The sequence below is a fragment of the Vulpes lagopus genome, chromosome 8 (assembly GCF_018345385.1).
Source record: "Vulpes lagopus strain Blue_001 chromosome 8, ASM1834538v1, whole genome shotgun sequence".
Lineage (NCBI taxonomy): Eukaryota > Metazoa > Chordata > Mammalia > Carnivora > Canidae > Vulpes > Vulpes lagopus.
The window spans coordinates 125,426,513-125,447,307 of NC_054831.1; the positions used below are offsets into that span (position 1 = coordinate 125,426,513).

Below are 20,795 nucleotides of genomic sequence, written 5' to 3' on the forward strand. Positions count from 1 at the left end.
ATTTCACCTTATTAAGAAGTTCTTTCAACTCCTCCTGAGTCTTTACTATCTTCTTCCAATGTTCAATTTGCTCATCTTTGACATGCTTTTCTTGTAACCTAAAAGAGACAAAATATGTGCCTTGGCCACACTGCCAGCTTTGTAGCCCAAGACAGGAACCTATCAAAGGCATTCAAGGACACCAAGGCCCACTGAAATTTCTAATACTCTGGGACAAGAAAGGTGGCAAATTATTTTCTAGGCTATGTTAAATATAGTTTAGTACCATAAAGCTGTGAGTTTTAGAATTGAGAGGGGCCTTAAAGGATCATTTATTTTAAATGGTTTTACTTTGGGATTTAATTAATTTGCATGAAAATAAGTGAAAAATAGCTCAAATAAGACTTGCTGAAAAATTTAAAACATAAATAGCAAATCTCTAAGTGGAATTCACTGTACAAATAAGCAGTTTCAAAATACTTACTGAATGACAACTTCCAATGCCTGGCCAAGGGACACAGGCTTATTATTGAGGACATTGAAGTCTAGCTGGTGACTAAGGTAAGACGTAGCTTCTAACAACCGGTTAAACTCTTGCTCTACCATTTCATCTTTCTCTTTAGGAACCTGCAAATCCGAAGTATAGCAGAGTTGGTCCTTATAATAAGACTAAACATAACCATCCATGAAAACACAAATGCTCTACAGTTAAAAAGGTCAAAATATGTACCTCAAAGGGGGAACCTTTGAGGACAATGATTCCATCTGTCAATTCCATTAAATGAGGTATGAAATGTTTTGGCCCTGATAGTTTCCTATTCTCCCAAGTTTGCCCTCTGAGCTGAGACTTCACCTCTATTAACAGCCACAGGATTCACACTTGGTCCTAATTGGTGCTAACTGAAGTTATGTGGAGCACAAGGTGTCCTGGAGCTGACATGCACTGAGATAAGCTGGGCCGACATGCAAATGCCACACTGGAAAAGTCTCAGAGAACAAAAACTATGTCAACACACCTGAGGACCTCCCAGAATAAGGGCAGGATGGAAAAATAAGAAGCCCAAGGCATTGCCTTTCCCTCAAAGATGAGTTTCAGGTGGGAGTAGAGAAAGAGTGAAGTGAAATTCACAGCTATTAATAAGAACACAATCGCATCTTCATTCTTTCGCAGAGTAACAGTGTTTTATGGCACCGATTAAGTTCAGAGTTGAATGCCTAAAAGCTCTTAGACTATGAGTGACTGAGGTACCAGGTCTGGCTCATTACTGTGTAGGAAGAGAGATCGCAAAACAGATCATCAAGCTGCAAGACCACATACCTAAACCCTGCTGTGCTCCTGCCTATTGACACCATCAGTTAGCAGACACAAATTCCTTTGCTATTGCTTAATTCAGTACTAACCTTAACTGCATCTGCAATTTTACTGCTGAATTCACAGTAGTAGCAAGAAGGAAAAAAGCATATCTATCTAAGGCAAGCATGTCTAAAGCAAGCATCTCTTGCCAGAATAAACTGGGCATTAACAAGTTAATGGGATTCAAAACATGGAATTTCACTTTACAGACAACCTAAAATGGTAACAAGAAGACAGCATTAAAGAAAAGTTCTAATAAACACTAAGGCCAAGGAGGAGTGATGTTTTACAATCAGAGGTAACTTGTGGGCGAGATCATCACAGTAAGACTCTACCTCTCATTTGAAATGCCTTAGTTTTTTTCCCTTTGCAACTGAATAGACAACTTTTAAAGCACTTGTCTCTGCCCCTTCACTGAGGAGTCACACAAGTAACTCTACTAGATGAGCCATGGTGTGGCAAAAGAATATGGCAAGAAGTACAATCTGCAATCAAAAGAAGAAAGGGAAAAGTACCACAACTCTCTTTTGGAACCGTAAATATGACCCCATAAGTGACCGAATTAGAAATTCTAAAGCATCAAATTCAAAAAGGCCAAGAATGGGAGCCATCAGGAAATCTTTATGAATTAGAGAATCCCCTTTGGCCTAACAAATATAGATCTCTGAGAATCTTCTAGTTTATGCTGAGAAGTAAGGCAGAGAATCAGACTTTGGATGCTTGGTGCCCCTTATATAGATGAGTGGTACCTAAGACCTGGTGGATCAAACACATCTTACCTACCCATTCAACTCCCTGGCCAAAGGAAGGAGTTCTTGGTGACACCCTACATGTTCTGATTACACAGCTATCAGAGCTGATGGAAGAGACCCTCTTGTCAGGAATTTCATTTATTCTATCAGTTGCTCAACGATGTGATGGCTCATATTCAGAGCAGCTCAAAGCAACGCTGAAATCTGGTCAGCGTGATTCCTGCAATGATGTTACCAAAGACAGTTCTAGAAACTCTAAATTTGGTGCTTCTTTAAAAAAGGAAATAATTACATTTTTAACACAAAATCTGTATAGTTATGAGATCTTAACTGATCCCAGATGCAATGTGCATGACTAGTTTTCATGGAGTACAAAATAGTGATATTTCTATGTGTGGCTTCAAAAATGCCAAGCAAGAGGATGCTATAGAAGCAAGAGGGACCAGATCACATGTGCCTCTGCAATAGGGCAGAATGTGCCAATATGCAAGTGTGCAAATGGTACAGATTAAAGCTCTTCCAGTGTGGACTGGATGGCTTGCTTCAGACAAGCTTTAATCTCTTTAGCTAGGGTGACAGTCACATAGGGAAGTTCATTCTGGAAAAGTACGCAGCACTCAGGCTCAGTAACTGGGGTCCAGGGTGTGTGGTAGAGAAACATTTAAAGGGACACTGTCAAGGTTAGAGGGACCAAATTTGACCTTTTGTTTCTTCCCTCTGTTTGCTGAGCAGCCCGCTTGATTCATAACACTTTCCCCTTTAGTCCACCCACCCCACCCCCACAAAAAACCTTTTTACATGCGCTTTCAATGACAAAAACTCAAATGGCACCAGCCCAACATATAGGCGCAACTCTACAACAACAAACCAGTGTGAATGTATGATGGAGAGGATCTTTGGAAGGGAAAGATCGAAGTTTCAAGCTTTTAATGGGTTATTGTAAACAGTGAAGAAAATGATTTGAAAAATTATATAAAAAAAATACCTTGACAGTGTCCTTTTAACCAGTGCAGCAGAGAGAGAAATAAACTGTAAATAACAGCCCAACAGCCACGTCAAGTTTAGTTTTGTATGACAGCAGTAAAATCAAGGCTTTAAACACACAGCATGACAGAAGCATTCTGTTAGCTCAGAAGCTGCAACCACCAGAGAAACAAGGAACAGACTGTATAGAGACCAAAATGGGAAAGTCAAGGCACAGAAATGGGCAAAAGAAAGGCAGTTTGGGGGGGTGGGGTGGGTGTGAGGGTGATAAAGGGAGATGGTGTCAGAAAGCAGTGAGGAATAAATCAAAATTCAATGAAAGAGAAAAGGAAAAACACAAAACAGTAAAACAAGAACAACAAAATCAAACAAACAAAAACCAAACCAAAAAGATGACTGTCTCATCTGATGGACAGCAGGATGACAGACTGCATCTCTGGTCCACTGACTGGGTCCACTGCTCTAACTGGAGACTCCACTTTCCAGAATACAAGAGACAGCACTTAGGCCCCATCCATTTTCCACCTAGTTCAGCAATTTTAGGACTGTTGCCAGAGAGACCAGGGATAGCTTTGAAAGTTGCATTTTCCCATTAACTTTAGAATTCCACTTTGAAATTAAAGAAATATTTGGAAAATAGCAAATACCTGTTCATTAGGAAACCAACACTGACTGGGAAAAAACCAAAATATATTTTTGATATATTTAAATCTTGATTCTATTTCTAAAATTAAGCTAAGTCAGGTATGTTCCATTTCACATATTCAGACAATGAAAAGAACTTTAGCAACTGACTACCCCCTGAGCACCTCTTAAGTACTTGTTTTAGGTCACTGACTGCTCTTGCCTTGGTGAGAACCCTTGAACTCTGTTAGGTCCACAAATTATGGAAAGGAGCTGAAATATTGGCAATCTTTAAACACAAGTCACAATAATTTTCAGTTTACCTGACCATTCTATTCAGCTTCTTAAACTGCATCCTGAGAAAGGAACTCAGCAAATGACTGCAAGGGGCTAAGCACCATACCATGTTTGATGGCAGCTGGATTTCTATGACAACATATCGAGAACATAACAGTAAACTAAGAAGGTAAAGTATCTTTGATAATTGTTCTCTAGCAAAGATTCAAACAAAATGGATATCACTTTGAAACAGACTTTTTTTGAAACAGCTTTTGATTACAATTTTGCAAACCCATTTACTTCTCTATGAAAGGCTCCAAACAGTTCCTTCAAACTAAGAATCTGGTGTGTCTCACTGCTTTAAATAGGTACAATCTTGACTGCTATGGTCCTGCAGAGATTATATGGAATATCCTTGAGCATGGCTTGAGGAAGAGCCGACTGAGTATCTAGCCTATGCAGAATAAATCTAGTGAGAGCCAAGTGGCTTTCTGGACAGGGTCCTAATCCTGCAAGAAGTCATCTCACGAAGGACAGCTCTCCTCAGTTCTACCTCTGGTTGCATTCTATCATCACAAACCCTTTAGATCTTCAAAACACTGTCCATTTCTCTTGCTTCCAGTATGCATAAGCTCTCTAGCAAGATGGGGCATCCAAAGTTCAGAGATTTAGCCAGAGAAATCTTCAGGAAAGAATAACACAATGAAAAACAGCTGTAATGGCTAAACCTGGCCAACAGAGGCTACAGTAAATCTGTCTCTCTCATTCCCATGTACTTTAAAAATTATGATAAAATGAAAGATCTGGATTAGGACCTTCTGTAATACCTGGTAGAAAAATTTACATCTGGGGACGTCTGGGTGGCTCAGCGGTTAAGTGCCTGCCTTTGGCCCAGGGCGTGATCCTGGGGTCCTGGGATCGAGTCCCACATTGGGCTCCTTGCATGGAGCCTACTTCTCTATGTCTTTGCCTCTCTCTCTATCTCTCATGAATAAATAAAATCTTAAAAAAAAAAAAAAAAAAAAAGAAACTGTTTAAAAAAAAAAGAAAAAGAAAAATTAACATCTCCAAGTCACTATTCAGATTTCCAAATAGCTAAAAGAAATGAGGTATGGCCATTCTCCCTAAAGGACAACACGTATATTATCCTTAATACAAATAAAATTTATTTATTCCATAAATGAAGACAGTTGTCATAAGAAACTTTTAGGGGATGTAAATAATGGATTTGTCTAAAGCAGTAACTAAGCTGCGTGGAGAAGGCACACTAACATGTCTAAGGAGTTCACTTGTAGTTTCTAGCACACAGTAGAGGTGCTCTGTAAATTCTTATGTAATGAGTAAATAAGGTTTGGAAAAGCAAAGTCAGTATTATAAAACTATATTTGAAAGGAAAGTAACTATTTTGCAACTTTAGGAACATTAAAGGCAGGCACGAAATTTTTACATTTATAAAAAAACAGGATTAGAAGATTTTAAGAGGTAGAGAAAAACCACCTTTTAAAATAGCAATCTGGGGGTGCCTGGGGTGGCTCAGTGGGTTAAGTGTCTGCATTCAGCTTGTCATGATCTCAGGGTCCTGGGATCAAACCCCCAACACCTCCCCAATGCATCAGGCTCCCTGCTCAGCAGGGACTCTACTTTTTCCCTCTGCCTGCCACCTCCCCACCCGCCCCATCACTCATGTTTTCTCTCTCTCAAAAAAAACAAAAAACAAAAAAACTAACAAAAACTGTTTCCACAAAGGAATAGGAAAACTAAAATGCCAACAGGCTTGTGTCAAATGTATAACTAACCTAAGCATCATATGAATGCTATGAATGCAAGTGAAAACTTGCTGAATTGTGGTAGGTACAGAGAATAACCAAATTAATGGCCTTCGTAAGAGACCTGGCAATCCTTATCTTTCAAGTGTATCTTTCTTCGTCACAACAGCTGAGTCATTCCAAAGAAGAAAATCAAGATCTGTTTCTCCAAGTAGTTACTGAGTCTTTGAGCCTCATCTGGTAAAAACAAAACACAACACCCAAATGCCTCCCCCCAATGGAAACCAGAGATTTTTTAATCCAAAATGCTTAGTAGTGAAGTAATTTGATTAAGATGCTGTTTCATTACTCAAGAAAGCCAAAACAAACTAGAATTTAAAGCTCTTGAATTACTAGCTGGTGTATAGGAGATACACAGAAAACATTCAGTTATATTTCCCGTTTCCCCACCAATCCATGTTTTCAGTCTCCTCACTGATGACTCCTAAAATATGAATTATGCTATTTCCCAATGATCTCCATGTTCTTTTAAAGCTGATTACAGCATAGTTCAGAGTATAACTCCATCATCAGTCAATCTGAGGGCAGCTGCTGTATTAGCTCTGTTTTTATGGGTTTGGAAGATACTTCTACTTATAGGGACATCCTATATTAGAATCAAAGAAGAAAGGCCTTGTTCTAGTCATCTGGAGCCATAAAATAAGGCTTCTGTCAAAAACACAGAGGCTCAACATCCTAGCTGCCAATGCAAGACCAGAGAGAATAAAGAAGTGAACTCTTTCAGAGATTCTTGTGATTGTTATAGTAACAATATAACAAATTAACAGAATAAAAACCACTTGCTATGTGATTTTTGTTGTATAGCAGCAAAATGATAGGTTTGGTGATAGGTCCTTAAGACAGTATTACAAATGATATTTGTCACTCTGAGTTAATTGCTTTGTGCAGGATTAGGGAATTAATTTCTAGGTACTAACAACAGAACCATCAAATCACCCTCTTTTGCACTGAGACTGTCCACAAATAGAGAAGACAGTTCCATTTCATTTAAAAGTTTACTGAAGAAAAATCAATGGCTAAGTGAATGTCCACTGGGGGGGGGGGGTGGAGTGGAGTGGGGGCCTTGTTGCCTCCTTTAAAGTAACTATTAAAAGAAAGTTCCTGGAGACGGACACTCAGCTGATGCAATCACACTTATTCCAGTACCCATCTTCCTTCAGGTATCAGCCAGACATAGCAGAACAAGTATAGGCATACCTCAGAGATATTGCAGGCTTGGTTCCAGACCACCGTAATAATAAAGTGAATCAAATCAATTTTTCTGTTTCCCGGTGCATATAAAAGTTATGTTTACCCTATAGTTAGCCTAAGTGTGCAATAGCATTATGTCTAAAAAACAATGTACATACCTTAAAGTATAATACTTCATTGCTAAAACAAATGCTATCATTGAAGTTCTCAGTAAGTTGTAATCACTGATCACATATTACCATAATTTTGAAAAAGTCTTGAAATATTGTGAGAATTACAAAAATGCGACATGGAGACACAAAGTGAGCAAATGCTGTTGGAAAAATGGTGACAACAGACTTGCTCTATGCAGGGTTGCCACAAATTTTCCATTTGTATGAAAAGGGGGGGCAATATCTGGGAAATGCAATAAAGCAAAGCAAAATATGCCTGTAAGGGAATTTGGTATGGAATACCAGGCAATATATCCTATGCTCTACAACTTATTGATTAGAACGACCCTAGGCAAACACCTTGTCTGAGCTTCAGATTCTTCCCCTGCAAAATGAGAGAATGAAAGCAACTGACCTACTTATTCCTTAGGTTTCTGAAGTCAAGAAATATATTTGTAATTAAAAACAAAATTAATGGAACTAAAAGCTCTTAGTTCTTGTCCTATAAGCCAAAAGCCAATCTACTGGTTAACAGTTGTCCATTTCTACTCTGAGGTAGACTATCAGCTACACCAAATACAAAAACATTAACATGACTTCTTATGTTTGATTAACTTAAGGCAAGCAGAACTTAAAGCTGTAAACAATTTTCTCCTAAATTTGAGAGTGCTTGAAGAATCCTCCTTAACTACTTGGCTACTGCACCAAATACAAACAAAATGACTTAGAGAAATCCTTTTGTAAGATCAGAATTGTATGACAACTATAAATTTCCCTTGGAAAAATATTCCTGCATAAAAAATGCTGAAAACCATACACCAGTTTAACAGAGGTTTACTAAAATGCTACTCAAAGGGCTGATCCTAGTGAGATAAGGAGCTTATGCCAGATGGTAACTGAAGCACCACTTTTTTCATTGGGTAAGTCTTGCTACCACCCCTCACCCCTGCTTCCCCCAAATCATCATTTGAACTAACAGCGTGTTAACGATGTAGTTTACTTTACATTCTGGCATAAGCTATGTATTTATCTCATCCCACACTGGTAACCAACAGTTAGTTCATGAATTAGCAGCTGGTTGCAGGCCATACTTGAGGGGAATGCTGGGATACTATGTGGAAGCAAAGGTTTTAAAAAATGTGTTAAAGTTCCTCTAATACCAAGAAAGGAAGAGACAATTTCTTTGGATATTTCTACTAGAAAAAACTCCTTTTACTGTTAGAAAGACTAAATAAACCTGCTCTAAATTCAGAGAAGTCTAAAGAAAAAAGCAGTGTCTCAATGATCAGTGATAATCTTTGGTCTGGATTCCATGACTTCTTGAGGACTAATGTAGTATCTATCTACCTAAAACACTGATCTGGTCACGTCACTTCTGCTTTCAACCCTCAGAAGTCCCAACCTACAAATCAGCCTAGTAAAGCAACATCCTTCATCCTCATCTTCAGTTTTCTATTTTAGCCCTAATAATATAATTCCAGCCTCCTTCAAAGACTTCTTAGACTTAAACCTTCCTCCACAACCACATTAAGTCCCAAGCTATCTTCACAAATGCTTTCCCTCTAAATCTCTCCCTACTCTTGCCCCTCCCACTTTCAGAGACTTTGACTCTCACTCTCTTCCCCTCCCCACTGACTCTTCCATAGCAATTTATCCTTTTATCTAACCCCTAGCAAATCTGCCTTGTGTTACTGGTATATGTATGAGCAGTATGTTTGTGGTTGGCGTGTACTTGGGGGGCAAATGGGAGTGTCACAGATTTTAACATCTGATTTTAATTTTAATTCCTATAATTCCTGATGTTCTTGGGTTCGTAAGATAACCAGAGTCCCTATAATTTAAGACCCTTGAGTGCAGGGAATACATACTCAATGTAGAGAACAATGCCTAGATTTTGGCAAATATTTAGTAAATACTTCCTGATTGTGATTTGCTTTAAAATACTCCAGACCAAAAAAAATCTATTGAATACATGCAATAAGACTAGAATAAATGAAAGTCCATTATTATACTATTCTTTCTACTTTTGTATAGGTTTAAAATTTTCCATTATAAAAAGTTGGGAAAAAAATTATCTGTGTACAAACCCCACTAGACTGTGGGGTCTTATATAGCAGGGACTGTCTTATTCATCTCTATAGCCTTTAGAGATCTTTGCAGAATAACAAGTTTATTGAATTGTTAAGAGCTCTACTTCCTCCTTTTTCTCTTGTTCATTCTAGTTTGTTTATTCTGCCAGAAAGTTGTCCTGCCCCCCACCCACCCCAAAATAAGCCCTGGGAGGAATCTGAATCCAGAATGGTGAGGATAGGAGAGCCAAGCATTCCTTTATGTCTGTCTTGAGTAAATTCAAGAGTTGGGATCTTACCACTTTGAGCAACAACAGCTAAACTGCCATTTATATAGTGAATCTTCCTCAAAATATAAAGATGATAACATGCTTATATCCTAAGAATGGTAAACTTCCTCATTCCTGATAGGGGAGGGCTGGTAAAATCTGAATATGAACTTTTGAATTTCACCCATCCCCCAAAATTAGAACTGACTTGCATGGTCTAAACCTCTCAACATGGTTGTTGTTAAACTACTCTTACTCTCTTCATAGCAAATATCACTTCCATGTTACTGCCTACTAAACATGGGGAAGCTCCTATGCCCCTGGTCAACAAATACTTTAATCTACCTAAACATCTGAGTTCAATATCACCATTTGGCCATTAGTTCATCAAAATCTTGAACCTACACACACAAAACTGAAGTCATAAAGAGCACACAGAGCTAAAGCACATGATGGGAGGCACAATACAAAGAAATGAATCAGGTGTCAATTTCACAGGTCTCTTAGAGTAGGTGGCCACAGCCAAATAAAAAAAATTAACTGTCTAGCTAGCCTTCATTAAATGTCTAAGGATGAATGCCTGAATAGGCAATGTAAATCTGCATATATGCAATAATCATCCCATCCTATATAGCTCACAATTAAGGAACGATCAGAATGTCACATAATTTCTACCTTCAGTTCATATTGACATGTGGGTATATTCAAACACACATTTACCCCAAATTGTTGTTTCAACTGACCCAGAGAAATTTTGAAAAGTTCTGTTTGTCCTCAACTTACAGCTTGTCCATTGGCTTCATAAAGTGGACACTTTTGCTTGATCTTGGCCAGTTCCATATTTACTTGTTTGCTGACCACAGCCATGGGATTCCCTCCTAAAAAAAAACTCAAACTATTAAATTCAACATATCTATGAAAAGAGAAAACATCAAAGCAAAAATATTTTTACTCAAAATTTAACATACTCCAAGTTTAGGATATGTGAATTATAGATCAAAAAACTGCCCAAACTAAAATAATAATATACAAAATATGTAAGATAAGCATAAAGAGCCAAAAAATTACCTATAATCCCATGTGTTAGTTAACATTTTATTACAGATTCTTCTAGATTTCATGTGCATAAAATCATAGATCATACACATACACACACACAGAGATCACAATGCATATATTGTTGTGTAATCTTTTCTCAACTTAGAAATAAACTGGCCATAATTTCATGTTACTATAAAGCTACAAAATATTTAGGGGCTGTATAGTTCTCCTTGTATAACAATTTAATCCCCAGAACCATGGGTTCTAACATTTTGCTATGCCATATTTCAAAAGCTGCAGGGGCATCTAGGTGGCTCAGTTGGTTAAGTGTCAGAACCTTGGTTTTGGCTCAGGTCATGATCTCCAGGTCGAGATCAAGCCTCACGGGCAGCCCTGGTGGCTCAGAGGTTTAGCACCGCCTTCAGCCCAGGGTGTGATCCTAGAGACCCAGGTCCCACATCAGGCTCCCTGCATGGAGACTGCTTCTCCCTCTGCCTGTCTCTGCCTCTCTCTCTCTGCGTCTCTATGAATAAATAAATAAAATATTAAAAGAGAGAGAGAGAGAGAGAGAGAGAGAGAGAGAGATCAAGCCCTGCAATGGGCTCTGTGCTCAGTGCAGAGTCAGCTTGATATTCTCTCCCTCCTTTCTGTCCCTCCCCTTGCATGTGTATGTGTGCTCATTCATATACTCTCACAAATAGATAATAAAATCTTTAAACAAAAACTAAATAAATTAAAAAGAAAAAAAAAAAGCTCCAAACAACATGGTCCACTTGTCTATTATGATAATTTCCTAGAACTGAATGTGCTAGGTCAAAACATATGTACGATTTAAATTTTGCACATACTGATGTATCTTTCCAGGAAAACTCTCTGTCAATTCGTCTATTACTAACAGTAAGAACAGTATCTTAAACCAAAATATTTTAAAACCACATTTATGGGTTTTTAAACAAAAAGCTTTAAAACATAAGCTTAATCATGAATCTCAGACCTTGTATAACAGCATAAAACTAAGGACTACTGGGGAATCCCTGGGTGGCTCAGTGGTTTAGAGCCTGTCTTCAGCCCAGAGCATGATTCTGGAGTCCTGGGATCGAGTCCAGTCCTGGGATCGAGTCCCGCATCAGGCTCCTTGTATGGAGCCTGCTTCTCCCTCTGCCTGTGTCTCTGCCTCTTGCTCTCTCTGTGTCATAAATAAATAGATAGATAGATAATAGATAGATAGATAGATAAAATCTTTAAAAAACAAAAAACAAAAAAAAAACAAACTAAGGACTACTTACCAAGACCTGTCACTACCATAGCTCCAAGATCAGCTACATAGTTTCCTTTGCGAAATGTAGCAACTCGTCCACCAACTCGATCCTGTTTTTCAGAAATTAAATGGTTGAAATCATTAATTCTATTTTAACCATAAGAACCCGGCATGGTATACCATCCTAGGCCTCTGTCTCTTATAATTGAAAACAAAAAACAAAAAACAAAACCAAAAACCAACATATAGTTGAGTATACCTGGCTTGCAGCATGGGCACTATTTGAAGGAGTGGTAGGTAAGGAATGATAGGATATGAAACAATTTGACAGCCAGAGACATATTCAGCCATTGGTACTATTATCTCTCTACCCAGCTGTCTCTAATACCATTTACTGTTTAGGCTGAGCAAGGGCCACTCACACAGAAAATATCTGTTCACAAACTGCAACACTAAATGCCACCTTTCTACTACCAGTTCTGACTCTTGGCCCCCAACCCCAAAGTCCATTGTGATGACCGAGGACTTCTCAGATCAATGGTTTACTAGTGCAGCCCTAAAAAACGTCCTGGTGCAGAATGTCTACTCAACATAAACTTCTGACAATCTCTCTCATTCCTCAATAGACCAAGTTTATCTCTGCTGACTAGGGATTCTCAAGTATGGGGGAAAAATTACTGAGCTGTAGTGACACTTTAATCATGGATATTATGAGAATACTCTGTAACCTGAAATTAAACAAAAGCAAAACAAAGCAAAACAAATTCTTGTATACTAGATTAAAACTCTGCACAGGTAGGGATCATAATGATCCCATTATTCATTACTATATTGCCAGTACACAGGACAAGAGGACACACAAATGTTTCCTAAATTATCTATAAAACATCATTTTTACAAGACTATATTAAAAATTATTTTGATTTTTCCATACTTTATTTGAAAAGAATATTTTTTAAAATTATCAATTTATAAAAAGTAACTTAGATGTACTACACAAAACATTTTGAAAGCTTCTATAAAATTTTAGATTGTTTAGGTAACCTGAGAAGTGTTTTTTTGTTTTTTAAATGGTATGAGTCCACAGAGGCCTGTAAGCCACTGGAAGATAACTGTCAAAAATCACTCAAGAGGGAATCCCTGGGTGGCTCAGTGGTTAAGTGCCTGCCTTCGGCCCAGGGCGTGATCCTGGAGACCCGGGATCAAGTCCCACGTCAGGCTCCCTGCATTGAGCCTGCTTCTCCCTCTGCCTGTGTCTCTGCCTCTCTCTCTCTCTATCTCTCTCTCTCAAAAAAATCACTCACGAAAATAAATTGAATAGTAGCATCTTAACATGATGTTCTTTTCCCCCCTTCTCTATGCCATCATCCCTTTCCTCCTTCAACTTCCATTTCTCTTTCTAGACTGACGATAAGGGAACCAACATATCTTGGCTACATCAGGCACAGAGTCGGCTGCTGCCTGAGATGCTCTCCTTTTCTTTTACTATCAAATAAGGAATACAATCCACTCTGCTCCACCACTAAAAATAACTGCCACCTGCAAAGGGTATGTCGATGAAGGTCCAAAATTTGAAAAGTTAACTATAAGAAACAATGACCCAAAAATATCCATCAAAGGGCTATATAGATCATTTGCATACTCTAAATACTCACTGAGCACCTTTCAAAGCTTCACTGTCAAATTGCTTTATCCAATATAAATAGCATAATCTAAAATACTCTGAGTAGTATACAAATCTGTTTGGTTTAGTTCAAGTTGTAGGATTCATTAATTTGCAAGGTAATTTCTTACTGTATTGATAAATATCTATTTCCATTAGGTGAGGCTTTCTGAACGCAAAATAAAATTCTTACCCTGGCTTCCAGTAGTGTGACATCCATTCCAAAACTTTGTAATTGACGAGCTGCTGCCAAGCCTGAGACCCCAGAGCCTATAATAATAACCTTCCCTGTCTTTTTAGCTAAAAAGAAAAAAATGAATAAAAATTACAATATTTTGTTGCAGATATAAGAGTCTGTTTTATCATTTTCTAAATCATGAAAACCTCTAGTTCTCAACATGTCACAATGTCTTACAAGGTAAACAGTTCACTCATTTTCAAAACAGAGAAACTATCTGAATACAAATTAGCAAGTACCTGAAATTTACACACTTTAATTCAGTGTTAAAAATTTATAGATGAAATCCTTTAAGATCTACTTTCTCATTTTACTGCAGTCATGTGACAGGTTAACTTATTATGAATAGCATTTACCTCACAATTATACTAGGACAATATGACAGCCAAATTATTCTTAAAGTCATCTTTAAGCTCTACTTCTGGAGTCTTTACTATTCCTTTTTGAAGACTTATTAAAGCATCAAAGATAAATTAACTAAAAACAAACAAATGTGTTAATTCTCAAAATATCCCTGACTCTTAGATTCTTGGCAGTATAAAGAACATGTCACTGAAAGAAAACCTCAAATCTGCTTTCATAATGGACTTCTTTCATTTTTAACAAATTTTGTTTTCTGATTTTTCTTATACTGGAAATTCAATATCTTTTACTAAAGTACACTTATCAAACCAACAATTTGATAAGTGCATATTTATGCATATTTATATATATAAATTATATAAATTATATATATTATATATATGCAATGCATATTTATGAAGAGATTTTACTTTAAACTTGACCTATAATAAACTTGGGAATATCTGACTCCAAATTTAGACTTAGAAATCAAAATAAAATGCTAAAATCTCCTGGAAATAAAAGAGTCTAGAACTGTAACTTAAAACCATAAAGTCTATTGGTCAGGTCCTTACTTGGTAGGGGTTTTATCCTCTTATAGATGCCAAAGTTGATCAGACCATGACGCTCTAAATAACTGTGAACTCGGTGGACTAGCACAGTATCACCTACAGGATAAATGAATTTTAAAACATGTTCATATTTTTAGCAGTTTAAACAAAGCTCTTTAACTCTTCTATTTATCCATTATGAAGTTATTCTATACATATTTTCCATAAACTACAAGATCATGTGACTCCTTTAGAAAAGTGATTCCTGGGATGCCTGGGTGGCTCAATGGTTGAGTGTCTGCCTTCAGCCCAGGGTGTGATCCCGGAATCCCAGGATCGAGTCCCACACTGGGCTTCTTGCATGGAGCCTGCTTCTCCCTCTATGTCTTTGACTCTGTTATCTCTCATAAATCAATCAATCAATCTATATCTATCTATCTTTAAAAAAAAAAAAAGAAAAAAGAAAAGTGATTCCTAGAACTATTGGTCTGTGGTGTAATCCAAAATGCGTATCACATAATTTGGAATTTTTAATAATGACATTCTGTTATAGAAGACATAAAGGATAAAACTAACCCTTTTAGGGCAGCTCAGCAGTTTAGCGCTGCCCCAGCCCAGGGCCTGATCCTGGAGACCCGGGATTGAGTCCCAGGTCAGGAGCCCTGCATGGAGCCTGCTTCTCCCTCTGCCTGTCCTCTGCCTCTCTCCCTCTCTCTGTGTCTCTATGAATAAATAATAAAAATCTTTAAAAAAAAAAAAAACTAAACTAAACTAACCCCTTTTAAAAGTAGTATTATACTCAGTTACTTTGGAAAAAACTTTTCAAGACTTTGTGGGTGATAAATGGAAAATGAGAAAGCCAGCCAGCCAATCAAATGTCAACAAAGTACTCTAAGGATTAAAGTTGGAACATAGTCCTGGTGAAATGATTAGCAATCTCTTAAACTCACAATTTAAAAACCAAGAAAATAATAGATACATAATAGTTTTCTACAAGGCTTATTTTTGCATAGCACAAGGTAAAGTAAGATGGAAATATGAATTGAAAAAAATTCATTATCAATGAACCATGAACCAAAATTAATCCCACTGATAACACTACTTACTGTTGTAAGGTGCCTCTAATTGTTGGAGAGTGGCCTCAAAGGTCAGCTGAATCTTTGGATTATCCAACCACAACTGCAACTGTATTTAAATGGAAATTTTATTATACGAGTAGACATAGACCACTTGACCACTTTATTTTTTTTTTTTTTTTTTTTTTTTTTCACTTGACCACTTTAAAATATCTTTTCAACTCTAAGGCCTCAAATATAGGCTTTCCTTTCATTGAGACAGAGGGTTATATTCTTGACAAACTGATGAAACACAAAACGATGTCAAATGAGTAAATTACTGAAGAAGCTGAAAGATATTTAGCCTAAAAAAAAAAAAAAAAAAACCAAAAAACCTAGTAACTTGCGAGTATCATACAGCTGGTAGGGACCAATAAGGATTTAAACTGGGTTACATGACTCCAGAGATACAGACTAGATAAAATCCACAGAATCAAATGATCAAGTTAGATATGCAGATGTGGTAGGGGAGGGCAGAGGTGCCAAGGATAACTCCAGTTTTTGTCTTGCACAACTAAATGAGTTGGTATGCTAGTCCCTAAATGAGGGTCAATGAAAGAAGAGGTGAGTTTAGTTTCAAGACAACCAAGAAAAGATACAAGATTGGCATCTAGATACAGAGCTAAGGGTCTGAGGAGCCATTTGCTTATGGGTGATAACTGAAGCCAATGTGCAGAAGAGGCCTTCTAGGGGGGAAAAGACAGTATGGGGAGGGAGAGACCATAAGGAGTCTTAAGGAACTCCAATCAGTTCACATAATGGCCTGTTTGTTTGTTTGTTTGTTTATAACGGCCTGTTTTTAAAGCTAAGCATACAAAGCAATCAGAGAAGACAAAGACCAGGGAGACAGGAGAAAAACCAGAATACTGTGTTAAGCTAAGGGAGTTCTATGTTTAAGAAGAAAATAATAGTTAATTATTTCAAATACTGATGAAAAAGCAGTAAGATAAGGAATGAAAAATATTATGGTACAATCAATAAGCTCAAACACAAATGCTCTTTAAATGGAACAGGCAGGGGGATCCCTGGGTGGCTCAGCAGTTTAGTGCCTGCCTTTGGCCCAGGGCAGGATCCTGGAGTCCCAGGATCAAGTCCCGCATCAGGCTCCCGGCATGGAGCCTGCTTCTCCCTCTGCCTGTGTCTCTGCCTCTCTCCCTCTTTATGTCTATCATGAATAAATAAATCATAAATAAATAAATAAATAAATAAATGGAACGACAAACTACCACCATATTTAAGTCTTAGCTGAAAATTAATTGCTCCAAAGACAAGTTTCAACAAAGAAATGTGGCAATGTGTAAATAAACCCAATTACAAAGAGACATAGCCAAATTCATAACCATCCTCTACTTTTCTTGCTGGTCACTGACAAGGCAAAATGCACTTCCTCAACTATACACTGGGCCCAAGCTCCTCACCCCTCAACACAAGCCTTCTTCCTCTATCCATCCTATTAAAAAAAAAAAAAAAAAAAAAAAGGCTTGGGTCACAGTTTTTAAGCTCAATAATCCTAAAGTTGTTGTGGTTTCAAAATCTGTAAACAAAGGAACTGATACAACTCTTGTAAGAGAACGCTTTATGTTCAGTTACACAGTCAGAAGCGCAGAACTCTAACCTGGGCCAGTCCTTCCTTCCCCAAATCACAGAATAGAAATCACAGGAAAGAGATCACTGTAAAGAGTGAAATTCAAGTAAAGAGTGAAAACTTCCCTCAGATGAAATAAAAAAAATGATGACCTTATCTTAAAAAAGAATCCATTTTAAAAATGAATTAAGGGCAGCCCCGGTGGCTCAGCAGTTTAGTGCCGCCTTCGGCCCAGGGTGTGATCCTGCAGTCCCGGGATCAAGTCCCACGCTTCTCCCTCTGCCTGTGTCTCTGCCTCTCTCTCTCTCTCTCTCTCTCATGAATAAATAAAATCTTTAAAAAAGAAAATTAATTTTAAGTGATCTCTACGTCAAATGTTGGGCTTTGAACTCAAGATCCTGAGATCAAGAGTCATATGCTCTACTGACTAAGCCAGCCAGATGTCCCCTAAAAACTCCATTTAAATCAAATGTTGACATGCTACACACAGAAGCTGATTTTAAGACAAGTGTCAGAAATCTACATTAAGAATTTTCTATTTACAGGATGCCTGGGTGGCTCAGAGGTTGAGCCTCTCTCTGCCTTCGGCTCAGGGCATGATCCTGGAGTTCCAGGATGGAGTCCTGCATCAAGCTCCCTGCATGGAGCCTGCTTCTCCCTCTCCCTGTGTCTCTGCCTCTCCCTCTCTGTGTCTCTCATGAATAAATAAATAAAATCTTAAAAAAAAAAAAAAAGAAATAAACATTATTAAAAAAATGTTCCATTTACTTTTTAAAAACTTACCCTGATTTTTTTCTTCATATGCTCAAAAATCCCTTTATTCTGTACTATGAAAACCCAGTATAATCCACCAATCACTCTAGCTAAATAACATTTAACTAAATTCAGCAGAGGTTTTGCAATCTAACAGCCAAAATAAGTTAGTGGTAGCTAAAAAAGCAGACATGCTAAAATGACATTTCTGAGCTATATTCAAAGTAGCTGAAATTACAACATAAATTTCGTTTACTTTGTATCACCCTAGAGCACAAGGAATATGTTCTGAAGAGTACCTTGCCCTCCTCTATGGCTAAAAAATTTCTGATGAGGGGATCCCTGGGTGGCTCAGCAGGTTAGTGCCTGCCTTCAGCCCAGGATGTGATCCTGGAGTCCTAGGACTGAGTCCCACATTGGGCTCCCTGCATGGAGCCTGCTTCTCCCTCTCGAATAAATAAATAAAATCTTTAAAAAAAAAAAAATGTCTGATGAATAAAGGTCATGAAAATTCACAAAAGAAAAAAATAAAAGAAAAATTTACAAAAGAAATACAAATGACTAATAAATGTGAAAAAAAGTCAGTCTAAGTAAGAAATGGAAAAGAAATGAAAAACTTTTAGTCTATAATAGCAGTACAGATTATCATTGTTTTAATAACCAAAGCAGGGGCAGAAAAATAGAGTTGCTGACTGATTCAGTCTCTCTGGGAAGCCATCTGACTATATATATATGTAACAAAACCCAAAAACTGTTCCTATTTTTTGACAAGGTAATTCTCCTTTTAGAACACTGTTATAAGGAAATAACAACCAGAGATAGAGTCAAGAATGTATACAGCTGGGCAGCCCAGGTGGCTCAGCGGTTTAGCGCCGCCTTCGGTCCAGGCCGTGATCCTGGAGACCCAAGATCGAGTGCCACGTCAGCTTCCCTGCATGGACCCTGCTTTTCCCTCTGCCTATGTCTCTACCCCTCTCTCTCTGTGTCTCTCATGAATAAATAAATAAATAAAATCTTTAAAAAGAAATGTATAAAGCTGTTCACAGCTTAATAAAGCACAAATGGACATTTAAATGCCTAATTTACAGTATGACCTGACCAACAGACAAAATATTATGCAGACCTCAAAATCAAGCATTTAGCCAGAGAAGGAGGTTGAAGCAGACAAGTAGAACAGAATTAGAGTTTCTCTTATCCTGGGATCAAAGGACAAAATGATTATTTAAAAATTGTAAAAAGGGGAGAGGGCCTGGCTGGCTCAGTCAGTTGAGTGCCCCAATTCTTGGTTTGGGCTTAGGTCATGACCTCAGGGTTGTAGGATTTAGTCCAGTAACAGGTTCCACCCTCAGCACCTAGTTGGCTTGACATTCTTTCCCCCTGCCTCTCCTCTGCTCCTCCTCCAGTTCATGTTCTCTCTAGAATAATAAAATCTTTTTTAAAAAGGTATGGTTGGGGAGACACCTGAGTGACTCAAGTCAGTTAAGCATCTGACTCTTGACTTCCGCTCAGGTCATAATCTCAGAGTTATGAAACTGAGCCCTGTGATCAGCTCTGAGCTGGGTGTGGAGCCTGCTTAAGATTCTCTCTCCTTCCCCTTCTGCACTCCCCCCCGCCCCAAGAGGTTTCCAGGCACCTGGCTCAGTCAGTAGAGCATACAACTCTTGATCTCAGGGTTGGGAGTTTGTGCCCCACATAAGTTTACTTAAAATAAAGTTTTTTTAAAAAAAGTTTAAATGAAGATCCATGTTTACGAGGTTATGAAGAATGAAAAGATAGGACACCTGGGTGGCTCAGCAGTTGTCTGCCTTTGGCTCAGGGCATGATCCCAGTCCTGGGATTGAGTCCCACATCAGGCTCCTTGCGAGGAGCCTGCTTCTCCCTCTGCCTGCGTGTCTCTGCCTCTGTGTATCTCTCATGGATAAATAAATAAAATCTTAAAAAAACAAACAAAAAAAAAGAGAATGAAAATAATCCAAAGAATATATGGAAATAGCATTTCAAATTTAAGCACAAAAATTAAATATACATTTTTAAAAAATGACCAAAGGGAAAAAAACTAATTTTTAACATATTACCTCTGGTTAATGGTACATGTTATAGGTAATTTTGTAATTCTTCCTCTCTTTTTTCTGATATTCTCCATAAAAGCAATATGCATTTTTTATAATCCAAACAGAAAAAAGCTGACATGGAAACTTACTGTGCGGTTTCTAATGAACAGAAACACTTTCTGGGTCTGCTGTGGTCCACTAATGATATCTGGAAAACAGGCTGCTTCTTGAGAAGTCATCCGGTCATGAGGAAGTCTACTCTGGAAAGCTGCACCCTCCACACCTAGCAAAGAAAGCAAAGGACTTCTGGGAAAAGTGCAAGTGAATACAAAATCAGGGATAATGAAACTCCTTTTCTGCCTGAAGAACCTCTATAAAGCTCTGCCTGTTCACAGAACACTGACCATCTCCTTTCAAAAAAACAAAAAACAAAACTTTCATTTTGCTCAAAAGCTGGAACATCTTTAGAATTTACTTACTCTGTTGAGCTTAATATTCCCAAAATTACAGTTTACTAATGAATGAAACAATCTACCTCAGAAAACATAACAAAGCATGCAACATATTTTCTTTATCCACAAAATAACTTTATAATACTGGAAGATACTCTAATTAAAATTAGCATCACTGAGAGTGTACACGAAATCTTAAACTAAAGAACCAGAATAAAGGAAAACAAACTAATGGGAAAGCAAAAGAAACTACAGAGTGAAAAACAC

The 20,795-nt window shown here is 37.8% G+C and overlaps 1 protein-coding gene across 3 annotated transcripts in view; it reads right to left on the reverse strand.

The window, feature by feature from the left end:
• The window catches only part of KDM1A (lysine demethylase 1A), a 66,070-nt gene that overhangs the window by 13,072 nt on the left and 32,203 nt on the right, over window positions 1-20,795 (reverse strand). For all 3 annotated transcript variants that reach the window (XM_041765228.1, XM_041765229.1, XM_041765227.1), the window contains 8 exons: window positions 20,226-20,359; window positions 15,679-15,757; window positions 14,597-14,689; window positions 13,635-13,741; window positions 11,807-11,888; window positions 10,263-10,357; window positions 464-606; window positions 8-98 (listed from right to left, as the gene is read on the reverse strand). In XM_041765228.1, coding sequence (XP_041621162.1) covers window positions 8-98; window positions 464-606; window positions 10,263-10,357; window positions 11,807-11,888; window positions 13,635-13,741; window positions 14,597-14,689; window positions 15,679-15,757; window positions 20,226-20,359 — 824 coding nt within the window. The remainder of the gene's footprint in view (window positions 1-7; window positions 99-463; window positions 607-10,262; window positions 10,358-11,806; window positions 11,889-13,634; window positions 13,742-14,596; window positions 14,690-15,678; window positions 15,758-20,225; window positions 20,360-20,795) is intronic.